Source organism: Panthera tigris, chromosome F3, assembly GCF_018350195.1.
Source record: "Panthera tigris isolate Pti1 chromosome F3, P.tigris_Pti1_mat1.1, whole genome shotgun sequence".
Taxonomy (NCBI): Eukaryota; Metazoa; Chordata; class Mammalia; order Carnivora; family Felidae; genus Panthera; species Panthera tigris.
In genome coordinates, this window is record NC_056678.1 from 27,799,352 (window position 1) to 27,818,369 (window position 19,018).

General features: G+C 34.6%; 1 protein-coding gene across 3 annotated transcripts in view; it reads left to right on the forward strand.

Moving 5' to 3' along the window:
- Window positions 1–19,018, forward strand: part of ACBD6 (acyl-CoA binding domain containing 6) — a 203,191-nt gene that overhangs the window by 93,394 nt on the left and 90,779 nt on the right. For all 3 annotated transcript variants that reach the window (XM_007096192.2, XM_007096193.2, XM_042975537.1), the window contains exon 6: window positions 10,303–10,392. In XM_007096192.2, the coding sequence (XP_007096254.1) occupies window positions 10,303–10,392 (90 nt within the window). The remainder of the gene's footprint in view (window positions 1–10,302; window positions 10,393–19,018) is intronic.

Genomic DNA, 19,018 nt, shown 5'->3' on the forward strand with positions numbered 1-19,018 from the left:
TTTCCAGCTGATACAGTAATTAGGACGTTGTGTTTCCCATAACAGAAAAAAGTTTTGTAGTTAACTTTTCTGTACCATTTTCCATGTTTATTGATTCTTTCAAATGCTTTGAAGGAAGTTACCTTTCTCTTCATTCCTTTCTCTTCTTGCTTTGTTTTGAATTTGTGGCTCATATCACAATATAATTTACATGCTTTTGCCTTAGAAACTGCTGAAAAACCTGGTAAAATTGAGAACATAAACCTAACAAAAGGTTTAAGAAGCAGAGTCCATACACTGAGGCTAAATTTATGGTTTTATTTAGGATTTGAGAAAGGAACAAAATGTATTTTTTTAAATAACTCTCTACATTTGAGTATATGTTATTTTGGTTGTATATTTATTTGATTTAAATAGTAATTTGAAGGAATTTGTTCATTCACACTAATAATTGAGAAGTGCATTCTAAACTGTCATATTAGTTTCATTTGCATTAATGCAGCAGCACCATTTCAAAATGTAGCCTAACTTTACATCAGAAACTCAGAATTAATACAAAATCAGAAAAATAGTAAAAGTAGTTTAAATCTTATGCTCTTTTTGGCAACTTACTTTTTATTTATTTTTATTGTGGTAACATGTACATAACATAAAATTTACCATCTTAACCATTTTTAAGTGTGCAGTTCTGTGGCACTAAATACGTTCACATTGTTGTGCAACTACCACCACCATCCACCTACAGAACGTTTTCATCTTCTCCACCTGAAACTCTGGGTTAAACACTAACTCCCCATCCCTCCCTGATCTCCACCCCCTGGCAACCACCATTCTACTTTGTGTCTCCGTGAATTTGACTACTTTAGATATCTCATGTAAATGGGATCACAAATATTTGTCCTTTATGACTGGCTCGTTTCACTTAGCATAACGTCTTCAGGTTCATCCATGTTCTCGCGTGTGTCAGAATTTCCTTCCTTTTATATGTATTTATATAGTATTGCATTGTATGTATATACCACATTTTGTTTATCCAAATATCTGTCCTTGGACTCTTGAGTTGCTTTCATATTTTGGCTGTTATGAATAATTTTGCTGTGAATGTGGGTGTAACAAATTTTTGTTTCATTTTTCCCCAGCACTTTATTATGAAAAGTTTTAAATGTACAACAAAGTTGAAAGGGTTTTACAATGAACATCTATATACCTACCACCTAGATTCCTCCAATATTTTACTATGCTTGCTTTATAAGTATCTATCCACCTTTCTATCCATCAATCGATCTATCTCATTTGATGCATTTCAGAGTATTTTGCTTCCATCTAAATGCTTCAGCATCATATCATTAACTACAATTCAGTATTAGTTTGATTTTTAAGATAGCATTTACAAACAGTGAAATGCACAAGTCTTAACTGCACATTCGATTAATTTTGATAAATGCATATACCTATGTTACTGAAGCTCCTGTCAAGATATAGAACATTACTATCACCCCCAGAAATTTCCCTCATGCCCCTTCCCAGCTGGTTTGTTCTTCTAATTCCAGAAAGGTAACCACTGTTGTAACACTTTTTCTACATAGATTGATTTTATGTGTTCTAGAACTTTATATAAATGGAATCATAATACTTTTTGTGTAAGTTTTCTTCCATTTAGTGTAATGTTTTTGAGATTCACCCATTTTGTTGTGTAGATCAATTCTTTTTTTTTTTATATTGCCAAATAATATTCCCTCAAAATAATATATTATTACTTAATCTATTGTCTTGTGATGGACACATGGGCTGTTTTCATGGCAACTTATTATTGCTATTATTACTTATTTTATACAGGATAAAGTAATATCTCCTTTACTTATTTCTTCACTCTTAAGTTGCTACCAGCATGGCTTAGTAACTCCTTGTGAAAAGATTTTTTGTTTTAAATCCTTCTCAATTCCCTGATAACAGCAACACCATTTCTCTTTACCTTAGATCTTAGCCAGTGAAAGAGATCAAGTAGTTGCTCATTTTAAATATGTATCACACATATTGGTGTGTGGTGTTCTTCTTAATGCTGGTAAATAAATTATCCTACAGGGAGCCGCTGGCTTCCATGCTAGGTACATTTGGAGACCTTAAACTGCCTCCCAGTCCTAATCCTGTATTTAAGTTTTTTGTTTTTTATTTTTTAATTTTTTTTAACATTTATTTATTTTTGAGAGACAGAGTATGAGCAGGGGAGGGGCAGAGAGAGAGGGAGACACAGAATTCGAAGCAGGCTACAGGCTCCAAGCTATCAGCACAGAGCCCGACACCGGGCCCGAACTCACAAACCGTGAGATCATGACCTGAGCCGAAGTCGGACACTTAACCTACTGAGCTGCCCAGGCGCCCCTGTATTTAAGTTTTTGAAACAACATTGTCGATTCATTATTGAGAGGGATTGTGACATTGTGTGGTTTCTGGTGCTTGCAGGTGAGGAATTGTCACTGTAGCCAGCTGCTACAGCAGCAGCAAAAGGTGGAAGGTAAGGATAGGATAGAGGAGATAGAGACATGGAAGGTTATTGGTAGCTGACGTCAGCCTCTACTACAATTGTCAATTAAAATACAGTTCTTTTGCAGAGAGAAATTCAAGTCGATTTGTTTACCATATTTCATTTGCACAGAATGGCAAGTGACAACTCTTAGAAATTTAAACATACCCATTTTGCCAGGTTTTTGTTTTTGTATGGTGTGTGTTTTGTGTCTGTTCACAAAATACTATAAGAACATCAAGACTCATTTTATAATGCATTCTCTTTTTGTTTAATTTGTACATCAGGAGAAAATCTAGTTTTAAAAAATTCTACAGTTTATAAGGGCAAGTAACTAAGGATATCAAAGAAGCATTTAAAATATTAAGACCTGCTCTGTATTTTCGAGAAGGTATGAAAGTAATACCACTTAATAGGTTAGCTGCCACGCTGCACTTTCCAAGCACTTAAGTCATTCATCTGTCTGAGGTAGGACAGTATCTGCACCCGTGGTTAACAGATGAGAACTCTTTTCTTTTTTACCCCCTGTGTGTTAACTGTATTTGAATTCCAGAATTTATCCGGAGCTCTCCAAATAGTGCTTGTAAGTCTTCTTATGGCCACAGATTCCTTTTAATAATGGCTTCCCCTCTAATCTCCTAAATACTTGTAAGATATTTTTTAAGAGAGTTGTTAAAACTAGAAACAAAGATTGTCACCTTTTGTGGTAGCAGTAAAAATATATTTAATTTGAAAATGTGTAGGAGATTTTATCATTTATAGAAGATAAAGCAATTATATAAAAAATGCATAAACTACTTTATGAATTTGGATAGTCTGTAAGCAACTACAGCTTTAATGTGCTCCTAATTCATGGTTTTTCTTTTGGAGGAGAGATGTAAATCCTGTATCTAAAATAATTTAATAATTGCATTGTGTTGGTCCAGATGTGTTTGTGGTTAACAAAGAGAAAGAAAAGAAACCACAGGTATTTACTTCGTGATTTTGTCCTGAATGGTTTTGAGGTTGGCATCTCTGCAAATTACTGCTTATGTTATTACTTGAATTAATAATCTCAAATTAGAGCATGTTTAAGAGAACTTTAAAATTTGAAGTAAAGAGTTATTGCATTCCAACACCTGGTTGTGCTGGTCTTTGTTCTTTTAAGTATAGAACATTTTGAAAGCAAAAATTCCAAAGCCTGATTTATCTTTGCTTATTTACAAGTATGTTTAATCTTGCTCTTGTTTTGAGCTTCTTAATACTGCATAAAGATATTAATCATTAGGTGGTCTTAATGTAGATATTTTCAGCACTTCTACAGAAAGTCATTGTCAGGGAATTCATTCTAATTCAAGGTTAATTAGTGTACCATTAAAATAATGTGTTACAAAAATTAATTACATCACAGGTCAAAAAACGTATTAAAAAGCATAGTGTAAATGTCTGAGAGCACATCATCCTCTTAAAACATTGCTATACTCGGGCTACTGTTCTGGAAAATATATCTAAAGTGAAAATCACTACTGAGGTCCAGTCATAGGTGTTTCTCTTAAAGTAAATTTTTGGCACCACATATGGGAAATTTAAAATATATCTCCCATTAACAGTAAAATGTGTTGCTTGTCTGCTTTCCCATTGCAACAGCTAAAGATTTATATTTTAGCATTAGTCGATATAACCCTACTGGGTTAAACCTAAGGAGAAATCAGGAACTTGGTTAAGAAGTAGAAATTATCTGTACAGTTTGAGGTAAAAGTACTAGATTTATTAATACTATGTTTTCTTACTTCACTGTTAGGTATTTTGGTAGGTGTTCTGTGTAAGTATATCACACATCGTTTTGACTATGCAGTAATTCTTATTAATAGTTTAACTTCATAGCCGTAAAATGTACACTTAAAATTAGGTTGAAGATGGAGACTTTGAAATTCTATCTGATTCTTTTAATGTAAAAGCTATGAAACAGTTAAATAGAACTATAGAATATACATTGGTATTTTTCCCGAGTCTTATTAGGATATCTGATTGTCCATATTAAGGGTTTTGGAATTCATGCCTTAATAACAGCAGGTCACTACACATTAAGAGCTACAGAAATTTTAACATATGAGACTCTTTACTCAACAATACATTTTTTACTTAGTTTTTAGAACTGTCTTCATTAAACAAAATTCTTACTGGGCTCTGAACAAAATAGCTTACTATAACAAATTGTGAATAATTTGCCCACATTTAAAAATTTTCTTCTTTCCTGCCTCTTTGGATTTTGTGTAAGCCTATAGGAAAACATATTCACAAGTAAATATAAACAAATCGAGTAAATGAAAGAAAAAAAGAAGGATAATTTGTAGGGAAGAAGTTGGCTTTGTTTTGTTTGTTTGTTTCAAGAATAGACCTGGTTTAATTAGTTGAACTACTAGGTGCTTGAACAGAGTCTGAAAGACAAAGAGTAAAAAGTGGGTTTAGAAAAGCTTTCTTGAAAGGTGGTTTTTACTTTTAAAACCATCTTTGTCCCAACTTACATCTTCTTAAATCTTTTCTAAAATGACATAGAGATTTCTACTTAATGTAGAAAAACATTCCATTCTTTAAAAATGACATCACTACCACCCTCAAAGAGTAGTGTTAAACTATGCATCACTCATTTCTTCAGAAAAGCCCTTAGCTTCTAGGAGTTTTTTTTATTCTTTAGACCAAGTGAGCTTCTTTAATTAACTAAATCAAGATTTTCTGACCGTGAAGAATAGAATTAACCTGTTGATAGTGACTGTGAGTCTTAGGTAGACAATGATTAAAACTAGTGTTTCATACTGGACTTGTTCTCCTAACAGTTTATCATCTATTCTGTTTTGCAAGTGCAACATTTGAAGATAGGCACTAGCAGACTGTGTTAGTGTTTTTTTAGATATTTCAGAGCGAAATTTGGGATATTAATGAGCAATGCTTAGTTTCAAACTGATTAAATTTTCTTGCATTTTAAGGAATATATTTGGGTAAATTTAGGTATACTGATTATGATTTCTACCTACATTTAAGTATTCATATTTTATCCACAAGGTTTCTTTCACCAGAAGAAGTAACTATAATAATTCAAGAAAACTATTCTTTACATGTGCAAACTACTTTAAAATTAATAAGGCATTATCTTATAGCTCATTCATTCAACAAATACTATTGGTGTTACTGTTTTAGTAGTATCCTTTTCTTCACTCCGTAGGTGAGGAAATGGATCAGGCTGAAGTAAGTCATTGGGCTAGTGCATAATGGATTCCAGAGTACAACTCAGGAGTTCCAATTAATTTAGAAAAGTCTACCTTCTTTCCATAGAACATTTTATATCAACCATGCTTAGGATAATCAACCTACAGTTTTACATATTACTTTGTCTTTCTTAAGACATTGTATCTTTTAGTACATACCTATCAATAATTACTTTAATGGCCTAAATGCTCCATTTGAAAGACACAGGGTGACAAGATGGATAAAAAAAAAGGCCCATCTGGTGCGCCTGGGTGGCTCAGTCCTTGAAGCATCTGACTTCAGCTCAGGTCATAATCTCACGGTTCATGAGTTCAAGCCCCATGTCGGGCTCTGTGCTGACAGCTCAAAACCTAGAGCCTGCTTCGGATTCTGTGTGTGTGTCTCTCTTTCTGCCCCTCCCCTGCTCGTGCTCTGTCTCTCTCTTTCTCAAAAATAAACAAACATTAAAAGAAATTAAAAAAAAACCGTCTATATGCTGCCTATAAGAAACTCACCTCTGATCTAAAGATACATACAGACTGAAAGTGAAAAGATGGGAAAACATTTACCATTCAAATGGAAGCAAAAAGCAAGCTGGGATAGCAATACTTCTATCAGACAAAATAGATTTTAAAACAAAGACTAATAGAACATAGAAGAGCATCATTACATAATGATAAAGGGATCAATCCAATAAGAAGATATAAGAATTGTAAATATCTATGCACCTAACATTGGAGCACCTAAATACATAAAGCAAATGCTAATGGACATGAAGAGAGAATTGATGGTAATACAGTAATAGTAGGAAATTTAACACCCCCCCTTACATCAATGGATAGTTTTAGGCAGAAAATCAATAAAGAAGCAGTATATTTGAATGACACAGTATACCAGATGGCTATAATAGATGTATATAGAACATTCCATCCAAAAACAATAGAATGTACATTCTTTTCAAGTGCACATGGGATATTCTTCAGAACAGATCCTGTGTTAAGCCACAAAACAAGTCTCAATTAACTTAAGAACATTGCAGTCACACCATGCGTTTTTCTCATCAACAATAGTATGAAACTAGACATCAGTTACAAGAAAAAAACTGGAAAAAACACAAACACGTGGAGTCTAAACAACATAATACTAAACAGCCAAAGTGTCAACGAAGTCAAGAAAAAAAAAATACATGGAGACAAATGAAAATGAAAACACAAAGGTCCAAAATCTTTTGGATGCAGCAAAAGCAGTTCTGAGAAGGACATATATAGCAATAAAGGCCTGCCTCAAGAAACAAGAAAAAGCTCAAATAAACAATCTAACCATACACCTAAAAGAACTAGAAAAAGAAGAACAAAGCCTAAAGTGAATAGAAGAAAGGAAATAATAAAGAGCAGAGCAGAAAGAAATGACCTGATGACCTAAAGACTAAAAAAAGAAAAGAAAACGAGGAAAACACAATGAAACCAGGAGGAGGTTCTTTGAAAAGATAAATAAAATCGATAAACACTTATCCAGACTCCTTAAGAAAAATTAATAAATAAAAAGACCCAAATAAATAAAGTGAGAAATAAAAGAGAAGTGACAATTGACACTACAAAAATACAAATGATTTTAAGAGACTGCTATGAAAAATTATATGCCAACAAATTGGCCAACCTAGAGAAAGTGGATAAATTCCTATAGACATACACTCTTCCAAAATTAAATCAGGAAGAAATAGAAAATCTGAAACTCTAGTAAATTGGTGATCAAAAAACTATGAAAAAAATAAAGTGCAGGACCAGATAGATCCATAGGTGAATTCTATCAAACATTTAAAGAGTTAATTCTTACTGTCCTTAAACTATTCCAAAAAATAGAAGGAGAAGGAAAACTTTAAAATACATTCTACGAGGCCAGTGCTATCCTGACACCAAAATTAGACAAAGATGCCACCAAAAAAGAAAACTATGGTTCAATCTTCATGATGAACACAGGTGCAAAAATCCTCAGCAAAATATTAGCAAACCACATTCATAATACATTAAAAGGATCATTCACCACGATCAAGTGGGATTTATTTTGGGGATGCAAGGATGGTTCAGGATTCATAAATTAATCAACATGATATACCACATCAACAAAATGAAGGATGAAATCATATCATCTTAATAGATGCAGAAAAAGCATTTGACAAAATTTAACGTCTGTTCATGACAGAAACTCAGCAAAGTGGGTTTAGGGAGAAAATACCTCAACATAAGAAAAAGCATGTATGAAAAACTGACAGCTAACATGATACTCATGTGAAAAACAGAGTTTTCCTCTAAGATCAGGAACAAGACAAGGATATCCACTCTCACCACTTTATTCAACATAGTACTAGAAATCCTAGCCATGGTAATCAGACAAGAAAAAGAAATAAAAGGCATCCATATTGGTAAGGAAGAAGTTAAACTGTCACTATTTGCAGATGAGATGATACTATGCATAGAAAACCCTAAAGGTTCCACCATAAAAACCATTAGAACTGATAAATGAATTCAGTGAAGTTACAAGATATAAAATTAATCTCCAGAAATCAATAGCGTTTCTGTATACTAATAACAAAGTAACAGAGAAATTAAGAAATAATTTCATTTACAATTGCACCAAAAATAATAAAATACCTAGGAATAAACTTAACTAAGGAGATAAAAGACCTGTACTCTAAAAACTATAAAACATTAATGAAAGAAATTGAAGACAACACAAACAAATGGAAACCTATCTTCCGCTCGTGGATTGGAAGAATCAATATTGTTAAAATGTTCATACAACCCAAAGCAATCTACAGATTCAGTGCAATCCCTATCAAAATACCAACAATATTATTCACAGAATGAGAACAAATAATCCTAAAATTTGGATGGAACCACACAAGAGCCCAAATAACCAAAGCAATTGTGAGAAAGAAAAAGCTGTAGGTATCATAATTTTAGATTTCAAGATATACTACATAGCTGTAGTATTCAAAACAGTATGGTATTGGTACAAAATAGACACATAGATCAATGAAACAGCTCAAATATAAACCCATGCTCTTATGGACAATCTATGATAAAGACAAAAATATACAATAGGGCAAAGATAGTCTCTTCAGTAAATGGTGCTGAGAAAAGTAGACAGCTACATATGAAAGAATGAAACTATACCATTTTCTTACACCATCCACAAAATTAAGCTCAAAATTGATTGAAGACCTAAATATAAGATCTGAAATCCTAAAAATCCTAGAAGAAAACACAGGCAGTAATTTCACTGACATCAACCATAGCAACATTTTTCTAGATAAGTCTCCTAAGACAAGGGAAACAAAAGCAAAGATAAACTATTGGGACTATAGCGAAATAAAAAGCTATGCATAGCAAAGCAAAACAAAAAGGCAACCTACTGAATGGGAAAAGATATTTCCAAGTGATATATCCAATGAGGGGTTAATATCCAAAATATATAAAGAACTCATATGCCTGAACACTAAAAAAAATAACCCAATTAAAAAGTGAGCAGAGGACCTGAATAAACACTTTCCCAAAGACATATAGATGGCCAATAGACACATGAAAAGATGGTCAACATTAGTAATCATCAGGGAAAATCAAATTAAAACTGCAATGAGATATCACCTTACACCTGACAGAGTGGCTAAAATAAAAAACAAGAAAATATAAGTGCTGTTGAGGATGTGGAGGGAAAGGAACCCTCCTGCGTTGTTGGTGGAATGTAAATTGATGCAGCTACTGTGAAAAACAGTATGGAGGCTCAGAAACTTAAAAATAGAAATACTATATTATCCAGTCATTTCTCTACTGGGTATTTACTCAAAGAAAATGAAAACACAACTTTGAAAAGATATATGCACCCCTATGTTTATTGCAGAATTATGTACAATAGCGAAGATATGGAAGCATCCTAAGTGTCCATTGATAGATGAATGAATACAGAAGGTGTGGTATATCTATATGTACACACACACACACCCACACACACACACACAGGAATTATGCTCTTGTAAAAAAGGATGAGATCTTGCCATTTGGCAAGACAATATGGATGGACCTAGAGGGTATTATGCTAAGTGAAATAGATCAGACTAATAAAGACAAATATCATACGATTTCACTCATGTGGAATCCAAAAACGAATGAATAAACAAAAAGCAGACTCAGACCTATAAATATAGAGAACAAAGTGATGGCTCTCAGAAGGAAGGGGGTGGGGTTATAGGAAAAACGGGTGAAGGGGAGTGGGAGATACAGACTTTTAGTTATGGAATCAGTAAATCACAGGAATTAAAGGCACAGCATAGGGAATATAGTCAGTGATCTTGTAATAACATTGCCTGGTGACAGATGGTAGCTATGCTTGTGGCGAGCATAGCATAACATATAGAGAAGTTGAATCACTATGGTGTACACCTGAAACTAATGTAACATTGTATGTAACATTACTCAAGTAAGATAAAATAAATAAAAATACAATTCTCAACCAAAAAAAAAGTATTTTACATGGCCTCATAACTGCATTAAGAAATTCATTTATCTCAATTTTTGTGTTTTTAGGGCAGAACTCTACTCCATTGGGCATGTGATCGAGGACATAAAGAACTAGTCACAGTCTTGCTACAATATAGAGCTGATATTAACTGCCAGGTAAGAGTGATGATGAGGGAGTTTTTTAAAAAATTGAGGTAAAACCCCCACAACATAAAATTCACCATATTAACCACTTTAAAGTGTACAATTTATTAGCATTCATACACTTAACAGTGTTGTGTGACCGTCACTACTTTCTTGTTTCACATTTTCATCACCCCAAAAGGAAACCTTGTACTTATTAAACAGTCACTCCCTATTTCCCCCTCTTCACGGATCTTGCCAATAGCTAATCTTTCTGTTTCAATGGATTTGCCTATTCTGGATATTTCATGTAAATGGAATCATAAAATATGTAGCCTTTGTGTTTGGCTTCTTTCACTTAGCATAATGTTTTCAAGGTTTATCCATGTAGCATGTGACAGTACTTCATTTTTTATGGCTAAATATTATACCATCATATGGATAATACCACATTTTGTTTATCTCTTCATCAGTTGATGAAGAGTTGGATCATTTCCATTTTTTTTGGCATGAACAATTGATATGAACAATTAATGCGTGTGTTTTTGTTTGAACGCTTGTTTTCAGTTCTTTTGATTCTGTACCTAAGAGTAGAATTTCAGAGTTGTATGGTAACTTGATGTTTTTAAGGAACCTCTACAAACTGTTCTCTACAGAAATTGCACCATTTTACATTCCCACCAGCAATGCATTGGGGTTCTAATTTCTCCACTGCTTTGCCAGTACTTGTTATGTTCTTTTTTTAACAGCCATCCTAGTGGAGTGAAGTGATATCTCATTGTGCTTGATTTTGATTTGCATTTCCTTAACAACTAATGATGTTGATATCTTTTCATATACTTGTTAACAATTTCTGTATTTCCTTTGGAGGAATGTCTGTTCAAACCTTTCACCATTTTTAAAATTGAGTTGCTTGTCTTTTTGTTAAGATGTAGGAGTGTTTTGTATATTCTGGATAGTAGACCACTGTCAGATACATGATTTGCAGATACCTTCTCCCTTTCTGTGGGTTATCTGTTCACTTTTTGATAGTGTCACTTGGTGCACAGGTTTTGAATCTTGATTTCAGTTTTTTTTTCTTTTTCTTTTTTTTCTATTCTTTCTTTTTGTTGGTTGTGCTTTTGGTATCATACTTAGGAAACCATTGCCAAGTATAAGGTCATTAAGATTTGTCCTCCTGTTTTCTTTCTTATTTGTTTTTATTGTTTTAAATGTGCATAACATAAAATTTACCATTTTAACCATTTTTAAGTGTGCAGTTCTGTGGCATTAAGTACATCCACATTGTCCAACCATCACTATCATCCATCTCCAGAACTTTTCTTCTTCCCCAACTGAAACTCTGAATTCATAACTAACTCCCCATACCCCCAGCTCCTAGCAACTGCCATTCTACTTTCTACCTTCATGAATTTGACTATTTTAAGTACCTTATATAAGTGGAATTATATAACATTTGTCCTTTTGTGACTGACTTATTTCACTTAATATTTTCAAGGATCATCCATGTTGGTAGCATGTGTCAAAACTTCCTTTCTTTTTAAAACTAAATGTCGGGGCGCCTGGGTGGCTCAGTCGGTTAAGCGTCCGACTTCGGCTCAGGTCACGATCTCGCGGTCCGCGGGTTCGAGCCCCGTGTCGGGCTCTGGGCTGATGGCTCAGAGCCTGGAGCCTGCTTTTGATTCTGTGTTTCCCTCTCTCTCTGCCCCTCCCCCGTTCATGCTGTGTCTCTCTCTGTCTGAAAAATAAATAAACGTTAAAAAAAATTTTTTTTAAATAAAACTAAATGTCATTATACATATATACCACATTTTACTTATCCAAATATTCATCTATAACATTGAGTTTCTTTATTCTTTTGACTATTGTGATTAATATGCTATGAACATAGGTAGCAAATTTGAGTCCTTACCTTTGTGTGTCTTGAGTATATACCCAGAATTGGAATTGCCGGGTCATGAGGTACTTCTTTATTGAATATTTTGAGGAATCACCATACTATTTTACACAGTGGCTGCACCATTATGTATCAGCCATGCATAAGTGTCCCAATTTCTTCACATCTTTACCAACACTTGTTATTTTTTGTATTTTTGATAATAGGCATCGTAATGAGTGAGAAATGGTATCTCATTGTGGTTTTGATATGCACTTCCCTAATGACTGGTGATGTTGAACATCTTTTCATGTGATTATTGACCATTTGTATATCACTTTGTTTATGTCCTTTGCCCATTTTTAAATTGAGTTGTTTGTGTTTTTATTGTTAAGCTGTAAGAATTCTTTATATATTCTGGATGTCAGTCCCTTGTCAGATAAATGATTTACAAATACTTTCTCCCATTCTGTGAATTGTCTTCCACTCTATTGGTAGGGTCCTTTGATGGACAACAGTTTTAAATTTGATGAAGGCCACCTTTCTCTTTTATTGCCTGTGCTTTCGGTGTCATATCCAAGAAATCATTGCCAAATTCAATGTTTTGAAGCTCTTTGCCTATGTTTTCTTTAAGAGTTTTATAATTTCAGCCCGTATGTTTAGGTCTTTGACCCATTTTGAGTTAGTTTTTGTATGTGGTATAAAATAGGGGTCCAGTTTCATTTTTTTGCATGTGGATAGTCCGTTTTCTCAGCACCATTTGTTGAAATGTCTTTTCCCCATTGAATAGTCTTGGAACCCTTGTCAAAAGTAATTTGATCATATCTGTAAGGTTTTGGGCTTTCTACTCTATTCTGTTGGTCTATATTTCTGTCTTTATGCCATTACCACACTTGTTTGATTTACTGTAGCTTTGTAGTAAAATTTGAAATCAGGAAGTGTGAGACCTCCAACTTTTTTTTTTAAGTGTATTTTCTTTTTTTTTTTTTTTAAGTGTATTTATTTTGAGAGAGGGTACACGTGTCCATGCGTGAGCAAGGGAGGGGCGGGAAGAGAGATAGAATCCCAAGCAGGCTCTGTGCTAACAGTGCATAGCCTAATACCATGAACTGAACCATGAGACCGAGACCTGAGCCAAAATCAAGAGTTGGATGCTTAACTGACTGAGCCACCCAGGTACCCCTTATTTTTCCTTTTCAAGACTGTTTGGCTATTCTGGGTTGCTTGATAGGATGATTTTTTTTTTTTTTCTGCAAGAAAATGTCATTGGGATTGTCGTAAGGATTACGTTGAATCTGTAGATCACTTTGGGGAGTATTGACATCTTAATGTTAAGTCTACCAATCTGTGAGATGTTTTTCCATCTATTGGTGTCTCGAATTTCTTTAGGCAGCATTTTGTGGCTTTCAGTGTATATTTCTTTCACCTCCTTGGTAAAGTTTATTCCTAAATTTCTTTTTCTTTTTTGATGCTATTGTAAATGAAACTGTTTTCTAAATTTCCTTTTTGGATTGTTCATTGTTAGTGTTCAGAAACACAATTGATTTTTGCATGTTTGTTTTGTATCCTATAATAATGCTGAATTCATTTATTAGTTCTTACAGATTTTTGTGGGATCTTTAGGGTTTTTCACATATAAGATCATGTTGTCTATGAATAGAGATCATTTTACTTCTTCTTTTACAGTTGACATTCCTTTTCTTTCTTTTTTTTTTTTTTTAAGTAATCTCTACACCCAACATGAGCTCAAACTCACGACCCCAAAATCAGGAGTCTTGCGCTCTAATGACCGAGTCAGCCAGGCACCTCAGGATTCCTTTATTTTTCTTGCTTAGTTGATCTGACCAGGCCTTCTAGTACTGTGTCGATAGAAGTGGGTATCCTTGTTTTGTTCTAGGTGTTTGCTTTTTAATTTAGTGTGTTAGATATAAAATGCTTTTCTTTCTTTATGTAACATTTGTTGCCATATATATCCATTTTGGTCCAACTCCCTAGGCCTTATGTACTCATCCTGGCTCTTTTCATTAAATCTGAAATTTTTAGTTCTGACCACACTCTCCATTTCATCTAAATCTCTTATTTCACCTGGAAGATATCTTTAGTTTCTCTGCTAATCCACCTTCTCCCATTTCATCTTCTCCCATTCTCATGCTATTATCCTCAGCCTCATCTCCATTCCCTCTATTTCCACTGTTACAGCCACCTGGAAAAAGCCTAATTCTGATTAATCCAGTTACCTGCCTTTTGCACGTATACACCTAGTCTCTGGGCAAAGCTAGGAAGAAAAAAAAAAAGTATACAACCCTGATATTATCATAAATCATGGTATGCATCTTTAATTTTGCCTGAAAAGTCTTATGGTCCTTTTCATTCTCAGATTACCTCTCATTTCATAGAGAATAGAAGAAATCTTTATCACCAACTCAGATCTTAGTCAATAGATCCAAAAACATAGAACTCTTCTTAGCTATCCTTCAGACACTTCAAGTCACATCATCTTATGCTGAACCCTACTGTCTCTCAACAACTGCCGCTACCCCTCACCATAGTTGGCACCATCATCCAACCAGTTTTCTAGGAATCATCCTTGATTCTTCTCTCAGTTTTCACACCCATTCAACTCCTTTAGGTTCTACCTTCTAAGTATATCTCCAAACCTACCCACTGCTCTATTTCAACACTTCCTGTACACTAGTTCAGGCTTCTTAAATTATTTCAGCAGCTCTGAACTCCGTTTCTCCTTCTAATCTTGATATCCTTCAGTATATTTTCAACTTTTCGTCTGGATAGTCTTTCTAAAATGCTAATTTGCAGATGTTTTCTTGTTTACTTTTGTTTTTAAGTTAAAATCTAAATTTAATATACTCTGTAAAGCCCTTCATGATCTTACATCTCCACTGTTTCTCAGCATGCTGCTTGCTTATAACCCTCCCTGGTATGCCAAGCTCCACTTCTTTGAAGAACTTGATATACTGCTCATCTCCTGGTCTTTTTATATGCTGTTTTCTTTCTTCATTCTCCTTCCTAGGCCTCAGCTTACACATTACTTCCTCCAGGAAGCCTTCCTTCACTCTAACCAGTTAGAGATTCCCAATAGTTTATAGCTCCTTTTTTAAAAAAAAAAAATTTTTTTTAATGTTTATTTATTTTTGAGACAGAGACAGAGACAGCACAAGCCGGGGATGGGCAGAGAGATAGAGGGAAACACAGAATCTGAAGCAGGCTCCAGGCTCTGAGCTGTCAGCGCAGAGCCCAATGGGGGCTTCAACTTAGAAACAGTGAGGTCATGACCTGAGCCAAAGTCAGATTCTTTTTTTTTTTTTTAATTTTTTAATGTTTATTTATTTACTTATTTTAATTTTTTTTAATGTTTATTTATTTTTGAGAGACAGAGAGAGACAGAGCATGAGCAGGGGAGGGGCAGAGAGAGAGGGAGACACAGAATCCAAAGCAGGCTCCAGACTCTGAGCTGTCAGCACAGATCTTGACACAGGGCTCGAACTCACAGACCGTGAGATCATGACCTGAGCTGAAGTCAGACGCTCAACTGACTGAGCCACCCAGGCGCCCCAATTTTTATTTATTTTGAGGGAGAGAGAGTGTGCAAGCAGGGGAGGGGCAGAGAGACAGGGAAACACAGAATCCGAAGAAGGCTCCAGCAGCACAGAGCCTGATGCGGGGCTCGAACTCGACAACTGCGAGATCATGACCTGAGCTGAAGTCGAATGCTCAACCGACTGAGCCACCCAGGCGCCCTTATAACTCCCTGATCTTAAGCACATCAAAAAAGTTATGACAGTGCAATCACTTTGTATTATAATTGGTTGATTACATGTCTGTATTCTCAACACTATCATATACAGGTACTACAATTTGGTTGTATCACTAGTGCCTCGAATAGTATCTGACATACAGTAGATGCTTAGTAATTATTGAATAAAGTAATATTGGTTTATAAAGAAAATGTTGGAAAAATAGAACATGAGAACCAGGAAGGACCTGAGCACTTGCCAGAGCTTTTTGGGTATCCTTGTTTTTTTAGCAGAAGAAATACCTCTTTCCCCATTAGATATGTGTACATTGTTCTTGGACCAGTTCCCTAGCTTTGAGTTATAGGTCAGATCATAGCTTATGCCATAATCTTGCCTTGAAATATATATTTCATTGATTTTTTTTCTTTTAGTTGGTAGTATGTATTAAAAAAAAAAATACCTGGGGCACCTGGGTGGCTCTGTTGGTTGAGCATCTGACTCTTGATTTGGACTCAGGTCTTGATCTCATGGTTCATGGGATTGAGCCCCGTGTCGGGCTCCATGCTGCCAGTGCAGATCCTGCTTGGGATTCTCTCTCTCTCCCTCTCTCTCTGCCCTTCCCCACTCACTCATGCTTTCTCTCTCTCTCTCTCTCTCTCTCTCTCTCTCTCTCACTCTCAAAATAAATAAACTTTATTTTTAAGTAATACACTTTTTGTAAAAAAGTCAAAAAATGCAAAAGACTAATTTTTTTTAATTTTATTTATTTTTGAGGTGAGAGAACACAGACGAGCAGCTATATATATATATATATATATATATATATATATATATAAAAGCATGTACAGCAGCAATGTGATACAATCTACACATGCTATTCTATAACTTGCTTTCTTTATCTTGGAGATTGTTCTATATCAGTATATAGATAATGTTGCCTTATTCTTTTTTTTTTCTTTAAATGTTTATTGGGGTGCCTGGGTGGCTCAGTTGGTTAATAAACATTGGGCTTTGGCTCAGGTTACGATTTCGGAGTTCATGAGTTCAAGCCCCACATCGGGTGAGCTTGAGCCCCACATCTGGTGAGCTTGAGCCCTGCTTTGGGTGAGCCCTGCTTTGGATGAGCCCTGCTTCTCTCTCCCTGTCTCTGCCCCTTGCTCACTTGCACCCTCTCTCTCTCTCAAAATAAAATAAAATAAAATAAAATAAAATAAAATAAAATAAAATAAAATAAAATAAAAGTTTATTTATGTTGAGAGAGAGCATGAGTGGGGGAGAGGGAGAGAAAGAATCCCAGGCAGGCTCCATGCTGCCAGTATGGTGCCCAACGCAGGGCTCCAATGCACGAAACATGAGATCAAGAGTCATACACTTAACTGACTGAGCCACCCAGGCATCCCATGCCTTATTCCTTTTAATGGGTGCATAATATTCCTTTATAGAGATGTATCATAATTTAGCTGGTACCATATAAATGGGCCAATGAATTAACTAATGAAGTAATGAATTAATATCCTTTAACCAAGAACCACTTGTATTTCATTTTCTGTGAAACATCTGTTCATATTTTTTGCTCAGTTTCCCACTGGATTGATGTTTTCTTCTTAATTTATAGGAACTTTTTATGTGTTTAGGAAGATGAGCACTTTGTGATATAAATATTAAAAATATCCCCATGTTTCCTTCTCGTACCTTCATCATTTCATGGTTTCCTTGATTCATCTAGAATTAATGTGTCACATGTATGTAATACACATTTTATTTTTGTCCAGATGGTATCAACTTTATTTTTGTGTAGATGATTAACCTTGTTCAGTAATGTTTGTTGAATAATCTTTCCTCTACTGATTTGAAGTACCTTTTTTCTTTTTTCACATTCTCACTTCCTCTGTGTATTCCTGGGCTGTTTCCGATTCCATTGCTCTGTTTTTTGTTTACATACTTGTGTTATGATGTTTTAATGGTTATAGCTTCAAAATATGTTTTAATATCTGGTAGGATAAATTTCTTCACTACTTACTGAGAATTTTTCCCATGATTTTTACTTATTTTTCTTTATGAACATTTAAATCTTTTCATTTGATAATAAATTATATTCAATAAATAAATAAATCATCTTTTCATCTTTTGCTTCCCTTGTCCACTACCATTAAGTTAAGTAAGTTAAAAAACAAAAGCAATAAAGTATTGGTGTGCTCATGTCTTTTACTTGGTTTGTATTGTTAGGGGGTGTTTGGAAGGGAAATGTTCCCAAGTTAGGAATAGCCTGAGGTTTTCATCTGTTTGTCTTGTATTATGTTTGGTTAGTATAAGACAATTCAAAAACTGCTTTATGTGGCTTTATGGAATACTCTTTACAGAACACCAGCTTTAATGCAAAGTAAAAGTCCACATAGGTTTTTTGGATGAGTCAGTTAGGACTATGTGCGACCAATGTTTTCCTTGACGTCTTTGTATTCACGTGACTACTTTATATTGCCCCTAGCCTTGATTTTCCTCTGTTATTGACAATCCTGATTCCCACAATCTAGCTTCAGTTAAGGGAATGCTTTTGGCTTTGTTAGTTTGGATTACTTAGATGCTTCCAAGTCACAGGGCTTTTGGAGATTAGCTCTCAGAATAGCTTTCCCTTTGTGATTTCTTCTTTGGTTTCGTTATTGAAAATTCTTTTCAAATATAGACAATACAAACATAATAAATGGAAGGAAAGGTTCATCTCCCTCATGATTCAATCTTTCTTAAACAACATTATTATTGACTGGCCTATTGGTTGCCAAAAAGGAAAATCAATTTTATTAGAAGTATTTGCTTGGCCACAGATCTTGGTACTAACCCAGCAGAGACAGGCTGATGTTATCAACTATCTGAAGACTAATTTTTACCATTAGCCTGAAACGGAGTAGTAATTAGACATATGTCAAAGTCTACTCTGTGTTTTTCTGTCATTTTTACCCGTCAGTATATCTCATATATACTTTTATTGCACTGCAGTTTCTACATTCTGTGACTGATGGAATTGGAACTTTTAATT